This window comes from Rhinolophus sinicus, chromosome 5 (assembly GCF_057876585.1).
Source record: "Rhinolophus sinicus isolate RSI-liver-muscle chromosome 5, RSI-T2T, whole genome shotgun sequence".
NCBI classification, from domain to species: domain Eukaryota; kingdom Metazoa; phylum Chordata; class Mammalia; order Chiroptera; family Rhinolophidae; genus Rhinolophus; species Rhinolophus sinicus.
In genome coordinates, this window is record NC_142505.1 from 105,425,522 (window position 1) to 105,444,037 (window position 18,516).

An 18,516-nucleotide genomic window follows, 5' to 3' on the forward strand; every position below is an offset into this window, starting at 1 on the left:
TGTAAGGATTAAATAATAAAACACATGCAAAATTGCCTAGCATATATAATACAGAGAAAACACTCAATAACGTTGCTTCCCTTCTCACACAAGTTTTAAATGTCAGAACCAGGCTTCTGGGGAAGAGCTCACCAATAGCAATAACACGAGGATCAAAGTTTCACAAAGTTTGAATCCACTGCTTTCTGCTTCATGTGGCTCTCTACAAACCTGAATTACAATAATGTCAAAAAGGCCATCAAAAAAATTACCCTTCCTCCTGATATGAGGAGGTCTTTCAGGACTAACAAATTACACGCTCTTTCATGCAAACACTTTGCTGGGAATTATATTAAGCTTGTATCTGGTAGCCAGGCTTTAGGAGAAGCAGGCTTAGCCATCTCATCCCACCCAATCAGCTAGACTGGCATTCAGAGCAGCAAGTCAATCATCTCACCTGCAAGCACAGGCGCAGAGTGGCTTCGTTTGTCTGCATCGCTCAAGTCACATGATGGTTAGACCGTGATTAAGAGCTTTTGTGAGTAACATTTTGCCCCATTTCTAAGGGGACACTGATCTTCATTCCCAGCTCTTTGAAAGGGGCAGAGGAACAGACCAGAAGCACTTGGACGCGGAGGTTTATTTAAGTATGACCTGGCCTCATGCAAGTCGAAGTTGGTGCAGCATACTCCCCGGGACCACAGCAGGAACCCCGCTTTCCCTCCACCCCCATCCGCCACCCAGGACAGCAAAGAACAGACGACATCTACAGAGACAAGCCTACTAACTCAGGGACAACCTCCCACCTCAGCTATTTCAGGGTCTCTGCTCCTCTAATTGAAGAAAAAGGATGGCATTAGCAGAGGACTGGATAAATTTATATTTTATAACTCTAAATCATTTTTGTTTCTTTGAGGAGAGAGAGAAAAAAAGGATACAACAATTTATGATTACTCAGTCATCAGATCCTTTCTTAAGGCTCTGTTGTATTTCTAAACACAACAGTCGGGTGAAAATCCTGTCTCCCATGTGTGCAATGTATCTTCATGCTGTCATCCTAAGCTTTATGTTCATGACGTATCAGTTAAGTTTATTAAATGACAGATTCTTATAGGAACCTTTAAAGAACCCAGAATTCATGGCCTGCTTCTTAATGGGTCCTCTAAAGCACTTAAGGGAAATAGAAACGAGGCCTATACGTATGCATTTCCTGCTTATATGTGTCTTAGAGAATCTTTCTGTTTCTCTTTAGTATTAATAGAAGTACACATATTATTTTAAAGTACAGTTGACCCTTGACCAACAGAAGGGTGAGGGGCACTGACCCTATTACCCTCGTGCAGTCAGAAATCCATGTATAACTTCTGACTCCCCAAAAACTTTACTCACAGCCTACTGTTGACTGGAAGCCTTATTGATAACATAGTCGATTAACACATATTTTGCACGTTATATTATACACCATATTCTTACAATAAACTAGACAAAAAAATGTTATTACACAAATCATAAGGAAGAAAAAATACACTTGAAAGTATTTATTGAAAAAAATCTGCATGGAAGTGGGCCCACACAGTTCAAACCTGTTATTCAAGGGTCAACTGTATTCTAAATAGTATGCAAGGGACCTAAAATTAACATTAGACCTGAAATTAACACTGAAGATTTATGCCGTCACTTTACAGAAAATAGAGATGAAATGACTTGGCCATGGCATTAAGCTGTTTTAGTTATTGTTAGATTCAAAATCTCAATTCCATGACTTACTTATACTTGGAAAAATGACATAACCTCTCTGAACTTCAGTTTTCTCATTGATTTAAAATTGGGATTGTTGTAGGTGATTATTACAGGCATGAGAATTAAATAACATCAATTCAGAATATGAATTATTATTATTTTATTATTCCTGATTCTCAGTCCAAATGTTCTTTTATCATATTGGCTCCTTAATATATAGAAATGCTCTATTTATGCCATTTATAAGTACCTTAGTTTTAAAAATTTTTAATTGTATTTAAGGGCATAATTTAATTTATGTACATTTGATATTTTGAGATAAGAAGACCAGGAAAAAGGGGGGGTAAATTTCCAGGCAATTCCTCTCCCACCTATATTTTGAAGGTGATTAAAAAAAGGCTGAGTTTGTAAGAATTACTTTTTCCTACATCCCGTACTCCTCAACATGAAAAAGGACAAGAGAAACAGGCCTTGAAGAGCCCCAGTGAAGAAGTGGTAATGTTTAGCCACAAGAAGCAAGAAGACTAAAGTTGGAATTAAATCTTTAAGTGCGAGAAAGGTGTTTGAGAAACAGTGAGCGGCTATTCCTCCTACACAAGGAGGGTAAGAGGGAAGCTTTTCCATTTTAATTGTAGGGAGATGGAAAACACATTCATTGTAGATGCTAAAGGAATAAAAACAACCTTTCTAGAAAATTAGACGGTAGGAAAGGGGAGTAGGCAATTTTCAAAATCCTTTTTAATATTCTGCATAACAATTCTAAGAGGCATTAAGTCCCCATCTTTACAAGACAGACAGACACTGTTTTTGAACAAACTTTAACTGAAAATTACTGAACAGTTACTATGAAGCAAACTCTGTGAAAAATGAAAATAATAATCACCTTTTTTACACTGTCTACGCTAATTTGGGCAAGCCACTTAATCTATAACCTAGTTTCACTGGCAAAATACTGAGAAATTTTTTCAGGATGTTTAGGTAATGGCAAAATAACAATCACTGAAAAGGAAATAAGCTCAGTAAGAAATTTAAGACCATGGCTTTCCAACTTGGGCCCGGCAGAATGACTCCCACAAAGAAGGGTGGCAAGAAAAGAAGAAGAAGGGCCATTCTGCCATCAATGAAGTAGTGACCAGGGAATACACCATCAATATTCACAAGTGGATCCATGGAGTGGGTTTCAAGAAGTGTGCCCCTCAGACACTCACAGAGATTCGGAAATTTGCCATGAAGGAGATGGGAACCCCACATGTGCGCATGGACACCAGACTCAACCAAGCTGTCTGGGCCAAAGGAATGAGGACTGTCCCATCCCGCCCCAGGTGCGGCTGTCCACACAGCACAACGAGGATGAAGGCTCGCCGAAGCAGCTCTATGCGCTGGTTACCTACGTACCTATCACCACATTCAAAAATCTACAAACAGTTAATGTGGATGAGAACTAACTGCTGATTGTTGAATAAAGTTATAAAACTGAAAAAAAGAAAAAAAGAAATTTAAAACCATGAGTGAGAAATGCTGTGTAAATCATGAAGAATAAAGCTCTTCTAGGACAGAGAGGCTGTGCAAAAGGGGTACCAGATATCAAAATCATCCAGGGAGCTTCTTCCATAACACACACGTCCACACCGTCCTCAGCGTGCGTCATAATTTCCAAAGTGAAAATACATGCACACATATGGAATTCCTCAGTGGTTATGACACCAACTGCCCTATTAACAAGCCCTATTGCCATTTGAGAATAATGAAATAAAGAATTATCACTGATACTAATAGAGGAAGATAATTTAAAAATACAGAATTATTTTGTGCTTGGACAAGGCAGGATTACAATGAGTACAATCTTATGATTGGAATTGAGACAAGAATAATCAATGGAACCACCATACAAAAAAAGAAAGGAAGGAAGAAACATGGAAAAAGGGTGTTTTTGTTGTTTCCTTTGTCAACACATGGGCAAAAAGGCCGTTGACAAACACATAATGTTTGTGTACATAACAGATACTAAATACAACTTAAACCAAAAAGGATACAAATCCTTGCTTATTTTGAGCATAGAATCTAAAAAAACAGACAACACATATAATACAAGACATACACAAACAACATTTACAAAGACATTTTCATACAGTATTCAAACTTTAAAGAACTTTTTATAGTTATTTACATTGGGAAGATAATATGAACCAGGTTGAGATAATAAAAGGATTATGGGTAGAGAAGACAAAGAAGATGCGATAAAAACAAGAAAGATGTGATTGAAGAAAGCTTAGAAAGGAGAGTGTGTCCCAGGATCTCTTCAGATCATCTGTGATCAATTCATTACTCTTACAGGCAACCCTGACAGAGGCAGATGAAGGGGATAGGGACGGATCAGGTGTGGGATGATGCTAAACTATGTCCTCACTGCTTAGGTATCCAATTAATAAATCTACTACTATTGCCATTGAATCAACACAATCTCAAAATTCCATTAGGCATATGCCCAAAGCAGAGTCCCCTAAAAGCCAAAGAAAGATGTTACCAGTAGACAATACATCCAAAAAATGATCAAAATCTGTAATTAAAGATTTTGGTTTAATTAAACCAAAATATAATTAAAGGAATTGACTTGTTAATGTCAGAATTCAAGAAATACAATCATTAGCACTACGACTTACAAAGTGCTTTTTGGACTATGACAAACAATTTACATGTGTTATTATCACATTTAATCCATACGACCACCCTATGGGATAGGTGGTCACAATCCATATTTTACAGGTGAGAGAACGAAAGCTTACAGAAATGATCTGCATAAAATCACATAGCTGTAAGGAACACTACAGAGGCAGGAAGTAAGATTAGGTCTGGTATCAAAGCCTGAGCTAAACAATGGCTAAAGTCTATGCTATTTTAAACTCAAAAGGTTAAGTACTTTGGAATGTATAGGGTGTAATACAAAATATACCCAAAGTAAAATTTCAAATATGTAATTACACCAAAAAGATGGAAGGGATTTCAGCAATATCACTAAGTAGGTCTAGGTAAAAGCATGTAACTAAATAAATTATAAGCTGATGGTGAGTTAGAGTCGATACAGAATACAATTCAAAAGTCCACCTAAGAAATATCACTAACAAGTTTCAGATATGAACAACAAGAGAATTCAGTCAAGAGTACCAATGATAATATTAATACCCAAAAAGTTATTACAGAGCTTTGAAAGATGAAAACTCAGACATCAGTTTGATTCTCTTACACTAAAGTACAAAATATTTCTTAAACATAGAGGGGGAGTAGAGGCTCATGCAATGCTCTCAAACTTCCAAGAATTAGTCTCCCTTTCTGTCAGTTGGTAGGGCTGCCAGCAGTATCCCTTTTCTAGGCAATTCACACAGATAAGCAGAGATGAGGGACTGGAATCTTTATAGAGCTCTGAGCCCGTATCCAGTAGGACATGCACGGGCCCTCGCCTTCCATTAAACAGAGCTTCTCTGCCTACATGAACTTGTAACCGAGGCCACAATTTATAGAACACAATCAGATACTCTGATAGGTAACTATAATAAATACAAAGTAAGAAAGTCAAAGTTCCAAGGTTCTGGACCTCAGGCTTCTAACTTAAGACAATCACAGATAAACAACTCTTCTTCCCCACCACTTGCAGGCCTATACAAATACAAACATATTCTGCTTTAAAAATTAGCAGGGTTCCAGACAAGACGGCAGAGTAGAATACTGTATGTCAATTGTAACTGAAAAAGAAAAGATTAAAAATATAAAAATAAATAGGATATAAGCATTAAGAAAAAGGACAATAGAACTATTTATAAAGGAAGGCTCTTCTCTATATATTATATAAAGGTAGTACTCGGAGACAAATTGTAGAACTGAAAAAGGGAATGGAGTCAGATGATGTCCACCCCCAATCATATAAAAGGTAAAGAATTCAGAGACTATCCATGAAAACAGGGACTAAAGTCATACTGAAATAGCATTCCATCATCAATTTTTCAATGTAGAGAGGATCATATTAACACAAACCCATGCTAACAAGCTTTCATAATAAAGAACAGGACAACTCTGAAAAATATATTTTTAAAAAGTTTCTTGGAAGCACAGTTAATTCAGATAATTAATGGAGATTTGGAAAATTGGAAAGAATACTAAGTTAAATATCTTTTATTTAAAAAAGAGTCAAAGGACATAAAGCAGATGATTAAACAGTGAAAAGCACCGTTCCTCTGAAAATATAAAGGAAGATACTGAAAAAGAAACAACGAAGGTACGACAATGAGTAGAAAACAAGGCATATACGTAAGTACCAGGGGTGCCCAAAAAACGTATACACATGACTTGTGTTCATCTTTTGTTATCAGTATATGTTAAGTATTACAATTTCAATACAGGTTTTTTTTCTTTCTTAAAATGTGTATACATTTTTGGGGCATTTTTTGGCACCCTCTGTATATATGGGGGTATAGAAACAACTTAGAAAAATATTAACTTGAAAAACTGAAGAGAAAAATAAATTTATACAGTAATCAAAATAACAAAGAATATAATACAATAATAACACCTAAATCCCAGTGTAGCATGAAAACTTTTATTATAAGTGTGTCTAATCAAGGAGACCAAGCAAGAGGATGCACATGGGTTCAGCATATATGCAATGTGATAAAAAACTATGGTGAATGTTGAAATTAAAAAACATTTATTACAGTAAAAGACACATTGCCATTAATCCCCCTCAAAATGCTTCCCATCACTTTGAACACACTTGTTCCATAGGTCTTGCCACTTTCTGAAGCAGTTCTGGAAGTCCTCTTTTGTGAGTGTCTTTAGTTGTGCTGTCGTGGCTGCCTCGATGTCCTGAATTGATTCAAAACATTTACCGTTCGTGGTCATTTTGACTTTGGGGAAGAGCCAGAAGTCACACGGTGCCAGATTTGGTGAATAAGGTGGACGAGGACACACCGTAATGTTTTTATTTGACAGAAATTGCCATACCAGAAACGGTGTGTGACACAGAGCCTTTTCATTGTGATCACAAAATACAGTGACTGCTGCTACCAAACGCCATCCAATGGAAAGGCAGGGATCATTCAATATGGGAAGCAGTGCATCAAAACTTAATAACAGTGTGTGACTAGTTTCAACTTGTTCGGTGCAGTCAGTCAGGTGTGAACTACGGTTGAGAGAAGGTATGTTTTAAAGTGTGCCATAAATCATCCTCCATCATGACAACACTCCATGTCACATATCCCTTCTGGTATAGCAATTTCTGTCAAATAAAAACATTACGGTGTGTCCTCATCCACCTTATTCACCAGATCCAGCACCCTGTGACTTCTGGCTCTTCCCCAAAGTCAAAATAATTCAGGACATTGAGGCAGCAACAACAGCGCAACTAAGGATACTCATGAAAGAGGACTTTCAGAACTGCTTCAGAAAGTGACAAGAATGATGGGATAAATGTGTTTGAAGTGAGGGGGAGTATTTTGAGGGAGATTAATAGTAATATGTCTTTTACTGTAAATTTTTTTTTATTTAAACATTCACTGTATTGTTTAATCACACCTCATATGTGTCCCTGGAAACACTCAAAGCTTATGGCGGTCATATAGTCACACTCCTAAGTAAAGGAGAGAGGTTTCTAATAATGCTCAGGGTTACAATCATAGAAAACTGTCCTGAAGAACATGGGAGACTCCTTCTATGTTTAGGTTTGCTCATTGTGCTAGACACAGGCTTCCTGAGAAAGTCCAATGACCAAAGGAGCATCCAGTGAGTCTCCACAGCTCAAGCCCACTCCTGCAGTGCTAACAGGAGACCAGTGATGCTGCTCTAACATGGGGGCGAGGTGGTGGGAGGGGGACCCTGACGGAGAGCTCGGTTACATGGAAGTTAGAAAATATCAAGTGAACAAATGTTCTCTTTCTTGAGATTAAAAATATTTAAAAAACAGGGGCAGCCGAATTGCTGTTGGTTAGAGCGCGAGCTCTCAATAACAAGGCTGCAGGTTCAATTCCCACATGGGATGGTGGGCTGTGCCCCCTGCAACTAAAGATTGAAAATGGCGACTGGACTTGGAGCTGATGGGCCCTGGAGAAACATCTATTCCCCAATATTCCCCAATAAAATGTAAAAAAACATAAAAATATAGACAAAGGAAACTTATCTCCAGCTGAAAGACATACAAAGAAGCAAAGAGAAATGCTCCTTATGTTACATTTTAAAAAAGGTAGAATAATGCACAGCAAGCACATGAACACTTCCCACCCTGCTCCCCTGAAAATAAGACCCAGCCAGACAATCAGCTCTAATGCGTCTTTTGGAGTAAAAATTAATATAAGACCGGTATATATTTTATATTATATATATTATATATTGTATTACATTACATTATGTTACATTATATTACCTGGTCTTATATTATAGGAAAAGAAGACAGGGTCTTATATTAACTTTTGCTCCAAAAGATGCATTAGAGCTGATGGTCGGGCTAGGTCTTATTTTCGGGGAAACACAGTATTTGGTTTCCTGCTGTTGGGAATGAGCTGACAGCGCTCCCCTTTGGCCTTGAGTATGACCTACCATGCGGTAATGTGATGTTTGCACCATCAATGATCGCTTGTGCCAGTTCATGATCATTGCTCTCAAAAGCATGCGCTGCAGCCTTCAAGGCATCCCAAATCTCTTTACGGCCTTCAAAAGCTGGTGCAGTGTCCCAAAATTCATCCCTCTTGCTGCGCAGCTGTCCATCTGTCATGGGATAATCGCTTTTCCATTTGGGTTTCTCCTTTTTCAAAGGCTGGTTACGACCTAAAGCAACTGGGAAGGAAGAGAAATAAAAGGCTGACATCAAAACCAATATTAACAAAAGATGTATTAAAAATTATCTGGTCATTCCTCTTTGATTCTTTCATCAAAACTACAGCTAGAAGTTTGCCTACTAGCTAATTCTTGTGTTCTGAAATTCCCCTAGCTGATTTTGGAACTACAGGAGCAAATGGAGATATCAGACAACTCCATCCAAAACTTCCAGTGACAAGTTAATAGCTCTTTTCCACTCAGTATGCCTTTTCCAAAGGATGATTTAAAAAACTACCTAGAAAAATAGCAGTAAGTTTCACCGGACAATAATGACAGGATTTAAAACGAGTCAAAGAATGCCATAAAAGAGAGATACTTTGAGAGGGGAGATTCTAGGAAGAACCAAATGGCAACAGTAGCTTGACTCTCACGCCCCTTGGACATATGAAGCCAGAAAGTAGGCACTAACAGATCCCAGACTTGGAAAAGACTGCTTTGCAGTTTCCGGAGAAGAACAGCTCAACAACCAGCTCCACAAGGAAACCTGATCACAGGGACGCTTCCTCTAGCTCCCCCACTGGATTTCAGTCAAGGAACTATGAATGCTTTTCTCTGAAACTCAAACAGGAGCTAACTTAGAAAGGGGTGAGGAAGAGGGATAGAACCAGTGCTTCACTCTCTGGGGGAACTAAGATTGGAACAGGTGACCCTGACACAAGGCCAAAAGAGAGGCTCCCAACCACCAGGAGCAGAAGTGTGAGCCCCTACTCTAGTTCCGATCCAAAAGGAGAAGAAAAAAGAGGGCAAGAGTCCACTCCTGTCTTGCCCTAAGTGGCAGCACAGTTCCTTAGGGAATGTAATACAGTCATAGTGCGAGAACAAGTCTGATGCAGCTTCTTTGCACCCAGATACTTACCTGGCATATAATCACTAATCTCTACGGACATACAGAACCATTCTAATCTTACACAATGCCATAGATAAGAAACAGTTTGACAGATGGAAGAATAGGTTAAAAGACAATTGAAGCTCGATAAAGTGTTGGGTAAGAGTGGGTGGGAGATAAGTGACAGAGCAGGTGGGAAGGAGAGGGTGTGCATCAAAATTCAATGTTCTATATTTAATTGTAGGAAGAACACTAATTTAAAAGAAATTACTCCCAAAATGGTTCTAAGGAATCCATGAAATTAACCACGCCCTCACTGGGGCAGGGCCAAATGAATCTGGGCTATGCATTACAGAAATAAAACAAAATAACTCCAGCCCCTGGACAATCTCTACTTCCTGGTACCAGACTGTGCTCCCGGATGACAGGACCAACTAATGCTGCAAAGCGTATCCAGTTCCATACTTGGATTAATCCATACTTGCTTCCCCAATCTGACCACTTTATCTCCAGGCAGCATACATCAGGTCTCGTCCTCTCGCCTTCAGAGTGGCACACCATGCCACAGCTGCCAACTGGTTTTCTCTTAAAATACTCAGTACTTCAACTCACTGTACTTTTTGGCCCTCTAACTTGTTCTAGTGAAATGCAAACCAGTTGAGTTCTTAAAGGGTATAGATAGCAGAGCAGGGAAACTGTCTATTTAGTAGCAAAGCTGGAAACAGAAACCAAGTGCTTTATTTAATTAACATATTTACTGAGTGTGCATTAAGGATAATGCTATAGATCTGCCTATCAGATTTAATTCAAATGTGAGAAAACACAATCTATATTACAATGACGTTTCACTGCATCTTCCAAATAATAGATAAATGCAGATAGAGCATTATTCTCCAAAAGGTGTTCAGAATGTCAGATAATCTCAATCCATTCCCTACTGATTCCACCAACAAGGTAAAATCTTTCATTTTAGGTCAGTTTTATTTTCTGCTACATTAACCTTTAAATGAGTCAGAAATAGTTTAGGAACACCAGTCAGTGTTAGCTTACTGAGCAGGGAACAGAAGACAGGTGATAGGTGGATACCCATTTGAATAGTTTTGGGCCTACCTGAGTAGTTCCAGAGAACTGTCTGGTACATAAGTATTAAATGTACCAGAGATAATTTGGTATAATTCTGTCATTGTGAGAGAATCACAAGGCGAAGACAAAAACAACAAAACTTCCACAATCTCAGTACTCGCACCAAAGAAAGTGAAAGAGGCCCTCAAACGAGGAATCCAACAATCTCATAATAAAGGTAGAAAAAATACTTTGGAAAAGTAAAGGTACCTTCCCTACCAATATGAGAGACGTTTTCGTCTCCCCACATCCGCAGAAGGCATAAGAACAAAGTCCCATAAAAAGGACAGATGACACATTATGCTGTATAAGAATAATCATCATTCCAAATCCACTTCCAAATCTACGTGCTGTCAAAAGTTCCAAAGTCATTACTTTTTGCAAAAGTAAATAAGACAAGATAAATGCCTGTGACATGAAGTAAGCTGTCTGGGTCTTTATTATTTTTCCCTATATCACAAACATATGTAATACAGAATATTTGCCTATCAAATGTCCATTATTAAAATACTTAAAGAACTGTGCAACATATTATTTTAGTGAAACCACTGAGCAGTGCAGAATTTTCATTGCAAAATATGAGATTAAAAGCTTCACGTTAAAGAAACTAGATGCACTTTATTGCCTAACTTACTTTTTGCTAAATGAACTAACTGGGGGAAAAAAAAAGGACATTTAGCAAAAGCATTTCAACCATTCTCCTGTGAAAACATATAAATATTTAGGGTTGTTATGAGGATTTAGTAAGTTAGTATTCGTAAAGCACTTACAATAATGATTGGTATATAATAAAACTACAAATAAGTGTTTAACCTCCCTTACTTTTAAAAATAGTTCTATGATTGTCATGCACTTCCTATACATTTATTAGAAATTTGCTCACCAAATCTTGTGCTTTGATTTTAGCTGATATCACAAGCCTGTATTTCTGAAAATATTTGGACACAGAAATCACCCTTGGAGGTAAGTAGCTATGTTTGCACCAAGTCAACTATTTTCAATTATGAAGAAATAGATGTGAACAATGTATACTCAATTAGATTACATTTTATGCTCTGAAACTGCCAGGTTATATGTTTCACTCATCTTCTGATTCCTGATACGAAGAGAGATGCCCAGTTTCACTCATACATCTGGGACTAAGTACTATGCTCAAGAATGAATTTAAAAACAAGAAATAGCTCTTATTCCCCAAATTTGTTTCTAAATCTTTAAATTGCAGGCAACCAACCCTACTTAGTTTTATTCTATGGCTTAACATGTAAGATACAAAAGTTTAAAGAAATCTAATGTTTAAAAATCAATTTAAGTTACTTCAGAAAATACCTTTTTTTATAAATTCACATTTACTAACTTTCAAAACTGCCAAAAACTCACCTTCTTCTTAGAAGTCTCTTAATCCCATTCATTTACTCTTTATCTTTCCTTGTAACCTTTCAATACTTCTCCCCACACTGTGGCAAATAAATAGATCTAACATGGAGAAAACCCAAGAAAGGTTTGCTTTTCAGATCTAAATAGCAACAGAATCTTAAATATTTTTATTCCACAACTGGATGCATTTTGCACAAAATTTTGAGATTTAACTGATAAAAACAATGATTTCCAACATGAAATGTTTATAGTTGTTTTCCTGCATTTGGTTCCTCTTTGAAAATCCTGATTTAATAATCCAACTCTTCAAATGAAGAGGACATAATGCAAAGATAAGGTAAATACCAAGATTTGACTCAAGTAACACCAGCTTTAACATACTGAAAAATGGAAGTATCAGTTTTCCTAACACAACTGAATATTTAAAGAGATCACCACCAAAGGACACAATGTTTCAAATAATTCTGAAGACTTTAACATGGCAAGGAATAGGACTGGGACAATGTTCCTATATTAGAAGAGTCCTTGGGGGGTGGGAGATGAGGGTAAGGGGGATCAAATATATGGTGATGGAAGGAGAACTGACTCTGGGTGGTGAACACACAATGGGATTTATAGATGATGTAATACAGAATTGTACACCTGAAATCTATGTAATTTTACTAACAACTGTCACCCCAATAAATTAAAAAAATAAATAAATAAATAAATAAAAGAAGAGTCTTAAGATCACGAAAATGAAAGGGAAATTTTCCTGTCACTCTCAGGGAGTTAAGAATAGATCCTACAGAACCATTCCATAACAGATTGTGCTAGCCTAAAAGGGTACGCGTAAAATATTTTATTCTCAAGTAAATTTAAAATGCACTACACACACACACACTCCATATATTCCTTTACCTAAAATAACTAACTGCCAAAATAAAACTAGGGATATGGGGATTAAAATGGCTAAAATAAGGGCATTAACATGCCACCAGTGGATACCATACCCACATCTTATTGTCTGAGAATTGAGGTGGAGACCTTAGATGGTATGAACCAACCTTACTATTATTTTACAGAAAGGAACGTAAGACCTAAAAAGAACAAGACTTGCTCACGATCAAAAAGAGCCAGGTCTAGAGCCCAGATGACAAGATTCAGAGCCCAGAGCTCTCTGTCCCTTATAGCACTACGTATCTTACCTGGCCTCAGAAATGTGTTTTCTTTTACATACCAAATCAATTACAAAGGTTCATTCAAAATGATGCATGTGTTGAGTTTTTTCTAGTAGTACTGATCCGGCTTCCCCCCGCTTCGTTATAAACAAAGGAGTATCTGATTGGACAAAGGAAAAACTAAGCAAGCAGCATCAGCTCTCCAACCCCATGCAATCTATCACCTAGTTCACTTCTTTGGAGATACCATGTTCACCAGTGAGGACTCCTACAGTGAGGAGGAGGTAACGCGGTTTTCTGGCCTATCAGCTTCAACCTGGGAGTGCTCAGCATCTGTAACACATCAGGTCCTACAGATTACATGCATGCATACTTATCTTAGTACGTTACATACGGCGTTTTTAATGCTGCTATTTTATAATAAATAGAAATGAATACTTTGACTATGTTTCTATCCTGAAGTTTATAAAACTAAGCAATTAAAGGCACAAAGTATATAATTTCTAATGTTGTTTGAGCTAAGCTTTACTGAGGGAATAAAAACAACACAATTACCTCATAATGACTTCCTGGGCCTGTTTCTCAGAATGTAAGTCTACATAACAATGGTCTGAGCATACAAATAGGTAACAGGAAGCCTACCTGCAACATAATATGTTCAAGGACTTTTCTTAATGGGTGAGTCCTATTAAAAATGTTACAAAAGCATACAATTAAATCCCACAAACACACAAAAAAACCAACTTTATTAAGAAGGGCAACATTATCTAAAATTGGACTAAGAATATAATATGTTTGGTCACCTAACACCAGACCACCGTTCCTTTTACATTTTACATTAAATGCTCAGATGGTTCATTCTACTGGGTGGGGGGAACGGCTTTATCCAGTTACATTCTTTGGACTACAGGGACCTTTCCTTCTCTTAATTTGTGGGTAGTCCCAGGGAGAAGTGCACACAAGTCAAGGATGCCCACTACCCCCCCACCACTATTTAACACCGTACGAGTGTTAGTCAGCACACTCAGAACAAAACAATTGGAAGTGTAAGAACCAGAAAGCAAGAGGTCAAACCATCTTTCGCAGATGATATGATAGTATGACTGGAAAATACAAGAAAATCAGTGCTAAAATTAAATTATAAAAGAAACGATAATGGTAGCAAGATATAAAACTTCTTATATACATAAAAATACCCAGATAGAAGATATAATGGAAGAAAAGGTCCCATTTATAATAGCAACAGAAAAGATAAAACACTTGGAATGCAACCGCTGTATCAGGAAAAATATTTTAAATTGAAAGTTACAAAAGCAGACTTGAACAAAATGAAGACATCTCTTGTACTTGGGCTTTAACATTATAAAGATGTCAATCCTTCCCAAGATAACATCTACATTTAACGATTTCAATCAAAATAATTTTTAAAAAGCTTTTTGAAGCTAGATGAGTTGATTCTAAAACACATATGGAAAAACAAACAAACAAGAACAGTTAAGAGAATCCTCAGAAAGAAGTGTAACAAGGGAATTGGCCCTACAAATATTAAAACATATTATAAAACCACTACAGGGGCAGCCAGATTGCTCAGTTGGTTAGAGCACCAGCTATCAACAAGGTTGCCGGTTCAATTCCCACATGGGATGTTGGGCTGTGCTCCCAGCAACTAAAGATTGAAAATAGCGACTGGACTTGGAGCTGAGCTGCACCCTCTACAACTAGATTGAAGGACAACGACTTGGAGCTGATGGGCCCTGGAGAAACACACTGCTCCCCAATAAAAAATAAAAAAATTTTAAAAAAGCAAAACACTACAATTAAAAGTGCGCAAAACATGAATTTTTAGATCAATGGAACAGAATGAAGTTCAGAAAAAATCTACACATACATGGATATTTATATATAATAAAAGTTTTATCTTAAGTCCTTGGGAGAAAAATGGGATACCATTTGGAAAAAGATAAAATTGAGTGGATACTTTAAACTGTACACCAGAATAAATTCCACATTAATCAAAAGTCTAAACGTAAACACTAAAATATGGATTAATTTCTCTATAATTTAGGAACAACAAATGCTTTTCCAGAAGCAATGAGAAAAGATTGATAAATTTAATCTTATATAAATAAATTTTTGTATAAGCAAAGAAAAAAAGGTAAATGACATTATGAAAAATTTTTCAACCTCACTCATAAGAGAAAGGCAAGTGAAAACAATGTGGAACTATTTCTTCTGCTTTTAGGTAACAATAATCCAGGAATCTGAGTGCTGATGAGTTGTGGAAAACAGACACTCTCCTACATTTATGATAGGAATCTAACATCCCATAAGATTATTATCCAAAAGATTCCCAGATGGAAGGGAATTTGGCAACATCTAACAAAAATCACTTATTCACCCACCCACTGACCCATCAATCCCAGTTTTAGGATTCTGCTTTTCATGATGTACTTCTATAAATCTGAAACATAAAAGGTTATATCTTGCAGGCTTATTTGTATTACAAACAACCTAATGGATGTACAGTGGTACAGCCATATAATGAAGTACAGTGCAACGAAAAGAATCAGGAAGAGCCCTATGAACTCAAATGGAGTAATTTCCAGAATATACGAGTAAAATTAAAGCAAGATACAGAACAGTGCATATATAGTGGTACCCTTTGTTTCAGGAAATAGTAGAAATAGAAATCATACATGTGTATGTATGTTGAACACACACACACACTCACACACACACATACACACACACACACAGCTGACCCTTGAACAACATGAGGGTTAGGCGGACCGACCCCATGTAGTTATTTCCAGTTAATTTTGAACATGATACTCTGAGTATGCATCTTTAGTGGGATAAATTCTAAGGAACAAAAAACAAACTTCAAAGACATCTTAAACTTCACTCAGCAGGCTAAACTACTAAGAATTCCCACAGAATGCTAATTACTATAACTCTGAAGCATCTGACATTTATTGTAGGATAAAGCAAATAGGGAACTATATTAACATCAACAGGAACCAAGATTTTTAATGAAAAAGAAAAGAAAAACAACCCAGTAGCAATGAGTGTACCGAGCTCCCAGATCTTAGTTCTAAAACCCCTCTCCACTAACAGGTGCTAGGGCTACCTGGAGAAATGGCTAGTTCTATGACTAAGGCTGGGGAAATTAAAAGCAAGCCTGGGACATTTGGATGCGACAAGGGAGCAAGAAAGTGCTCAAAAACCTAATGAGATCGCCTCAAAGGATCAAGAGAGACAGTGTGCCTGAGACGACATCTGTGTCCATTTTGGAGCATCAAAAATAATGACTGCAATATACTGAAGAAATGAAACTTCATGAATCCCTACCATTACTAAAAGGGGAAGATGAGAGAAGAAAGGCTCTTCCTTACTGAAGAATGCCAGCAATATAGGAAGAAGCAAATGACATATTTAAAACAAACACTCGTTACAGCCCTGTAACTGATTCAGGCCGGATCACCAATAGATAGCACTAAAGCATCATGATCACACCATATATTGCTAACCGCCAAGCAGAAATCACAGTGCAAATATCTGACATCCATTACCTTAACCAAATGACCAAACAGCCTCTTGATGTGCTGTAACATGATGTATACAAAACAAACATGAAGATTCTTATCCAAAACATTTAACTTGAATCTACTTAAACTTGTAAACCTTGTTTATAGGAAATATAAAGGATAAAGTTTAAACATCTGCAGACATTGCCAAATATCCCCTGGAGGGCAAAACTGTCCCCAGTTGAGAACAACTAGTCTGTACCAAATGAGACAAAACATGAACTTTGGAATCTGGTGTGGAAAAAAAGTTATAAAAGACATTTTGGGACAACCGGATAAATCTGAGTAATACTAGACAATAGATGTCATTAAATTAAAAGTTAAAAAAAAATTACTTGTGACCCTCTGATAATCCCTTGGATACAGATATGGGTTTGGGAAAGCAATTATGATATTAAACTAGATCTCACTTGGCCCCAAAGATCTAGGACACCATAAGGGTGCTGTTTGTGTCTGCACAGAATCAGACCCTTTGAGACTTCCCTTGATAAACTCAAAATTCTTCAGGAATGTTCCTGTAAGCATTTAGAAGACCTTACGGGGGAATGACCCTTACCATTCTGATTGTCACATCATGGGTAAAGAAGGTAATAGTCTGCCACAAAATGTTGCTGTTCTCAGAAAAAATAGTAACAATAATGGACAGAGAATGCTTATGATGGTCCAGCCATTGTGCAGTGGTTATCTACCAGGCGTGCCAAAAAAATGTATACAAGTGGCCACTTTGGTCGATGTTGCTCAAGCGGTAGTTCACCGTCATCAGAAGTGTCTGGACGCTGATGGTAACCACTTTGAGCACCTCTTGTAATTGCAGAAGTCAAACGTGACTTGTATTCATCTTTTGTCATTGGTATATATTGAGTATTACAATTTTAATACAGTTTTCATTTCTTAAAATGTGTATACATGTTTTTGGCACCGTCTGTATATACTGTCCCATTGAATCTGCTCCATAATTCCATCATAAAATGAGGAAACAAACTTAAAAGGCTAAATACCTAGTTGGGGAAGTAGAGAAGGGAGATAACAGTAGTATCTATTTCATAGGATTGTTACAAACATTTAATGCGGTACGACTTCTCATGCAATTAGAACAGTGCCTAGCACATAAAAAACAATACCTAAATGTCTGTTAAATGAACAAAAATAACAAATCTCTCCCAGATCATACAGCTAAATAGAACAGCTGGGAGTCAAACCCAGACTGACTGACTCCAAGGTTCATAGTCTTACCCACTAGGACTACCCTGCCTCGTGGCTTTAAGAGTTACTAGAATACACTTTCAACGTAGTCACAGACTTTGACCTACACTCCCAGAGTGAAATTACATCATCAATCCATCTGTAAGGTCTTGAGGCTCCATGAGGTTTCAAAGGTGTGACCCAGTGCTTAGGATGGCACGCCACGTTGGCACTGATCCTAAGTGCCCCAACAACACACTATTTCCCAGCTAGCATACACCAATTACCAACAGCACGTTGCTGCCAGTCCCAGCCCACTGCCATGGAAGTAACTACCGTAAGTGCTCAGCAGTTGACAAGATTCTTTATTCAAGGTGGTCTCCCTTTTCAATCTCAAGTCTCCAATGCTTGAGAAATTCTAATGTTTGTTAAGAGTCTGGCAAAAATGTTGGTAAACATACTTTACTTGAAACTGTGTTCATTTGCCAAGTCCTTCTCCTTGAATGGGTTTCTAAGTGCAGTCAAAGACCTCTTGCTTTTAAGAACAGGTAAGAATCAGAGAAGGCTCAACAGAGTCATAGAATGTAACGATATTTTGGCTTGTCCAAGATTTTGACACAAAATGCAGAACAGAACTGGGACGCAGACATCAAATTCTCTATCTCCCTACCAAGTTACAAAGAAAGTG

General features: G+C 37.4%; 1 protein-coding gene and 1 pseudogene across 1 annotated transcript in view; one reads left to right on the forward strand and one right to left on the reverse strand.

Moving 5' to 3' along the window:
* UBTD2 (ubiquitin domain containing 2) overlaps positions 1-18,516 on the reverse strand; it is a 40,470-nt gene that overhangs the window by 7,159 nt on the left and 14,795 nt on the right. The window contains exon 2 of the mRNA XM_019741274.3: positions 8,299-8,535. Within this exon, the coding sequence (XP_019596833.1) occupies positions 8,299-8,535 (237 nt within the window). The remainder of the gene's footprint in view (positions 1-8,298; positions 8,536-18,516) is intronic.
* On the forward strand, positions 2,783-4,325 carry LOC109452390 (large ribosomal subunit protein eL31 pseudogene; annotated as a pseudogene).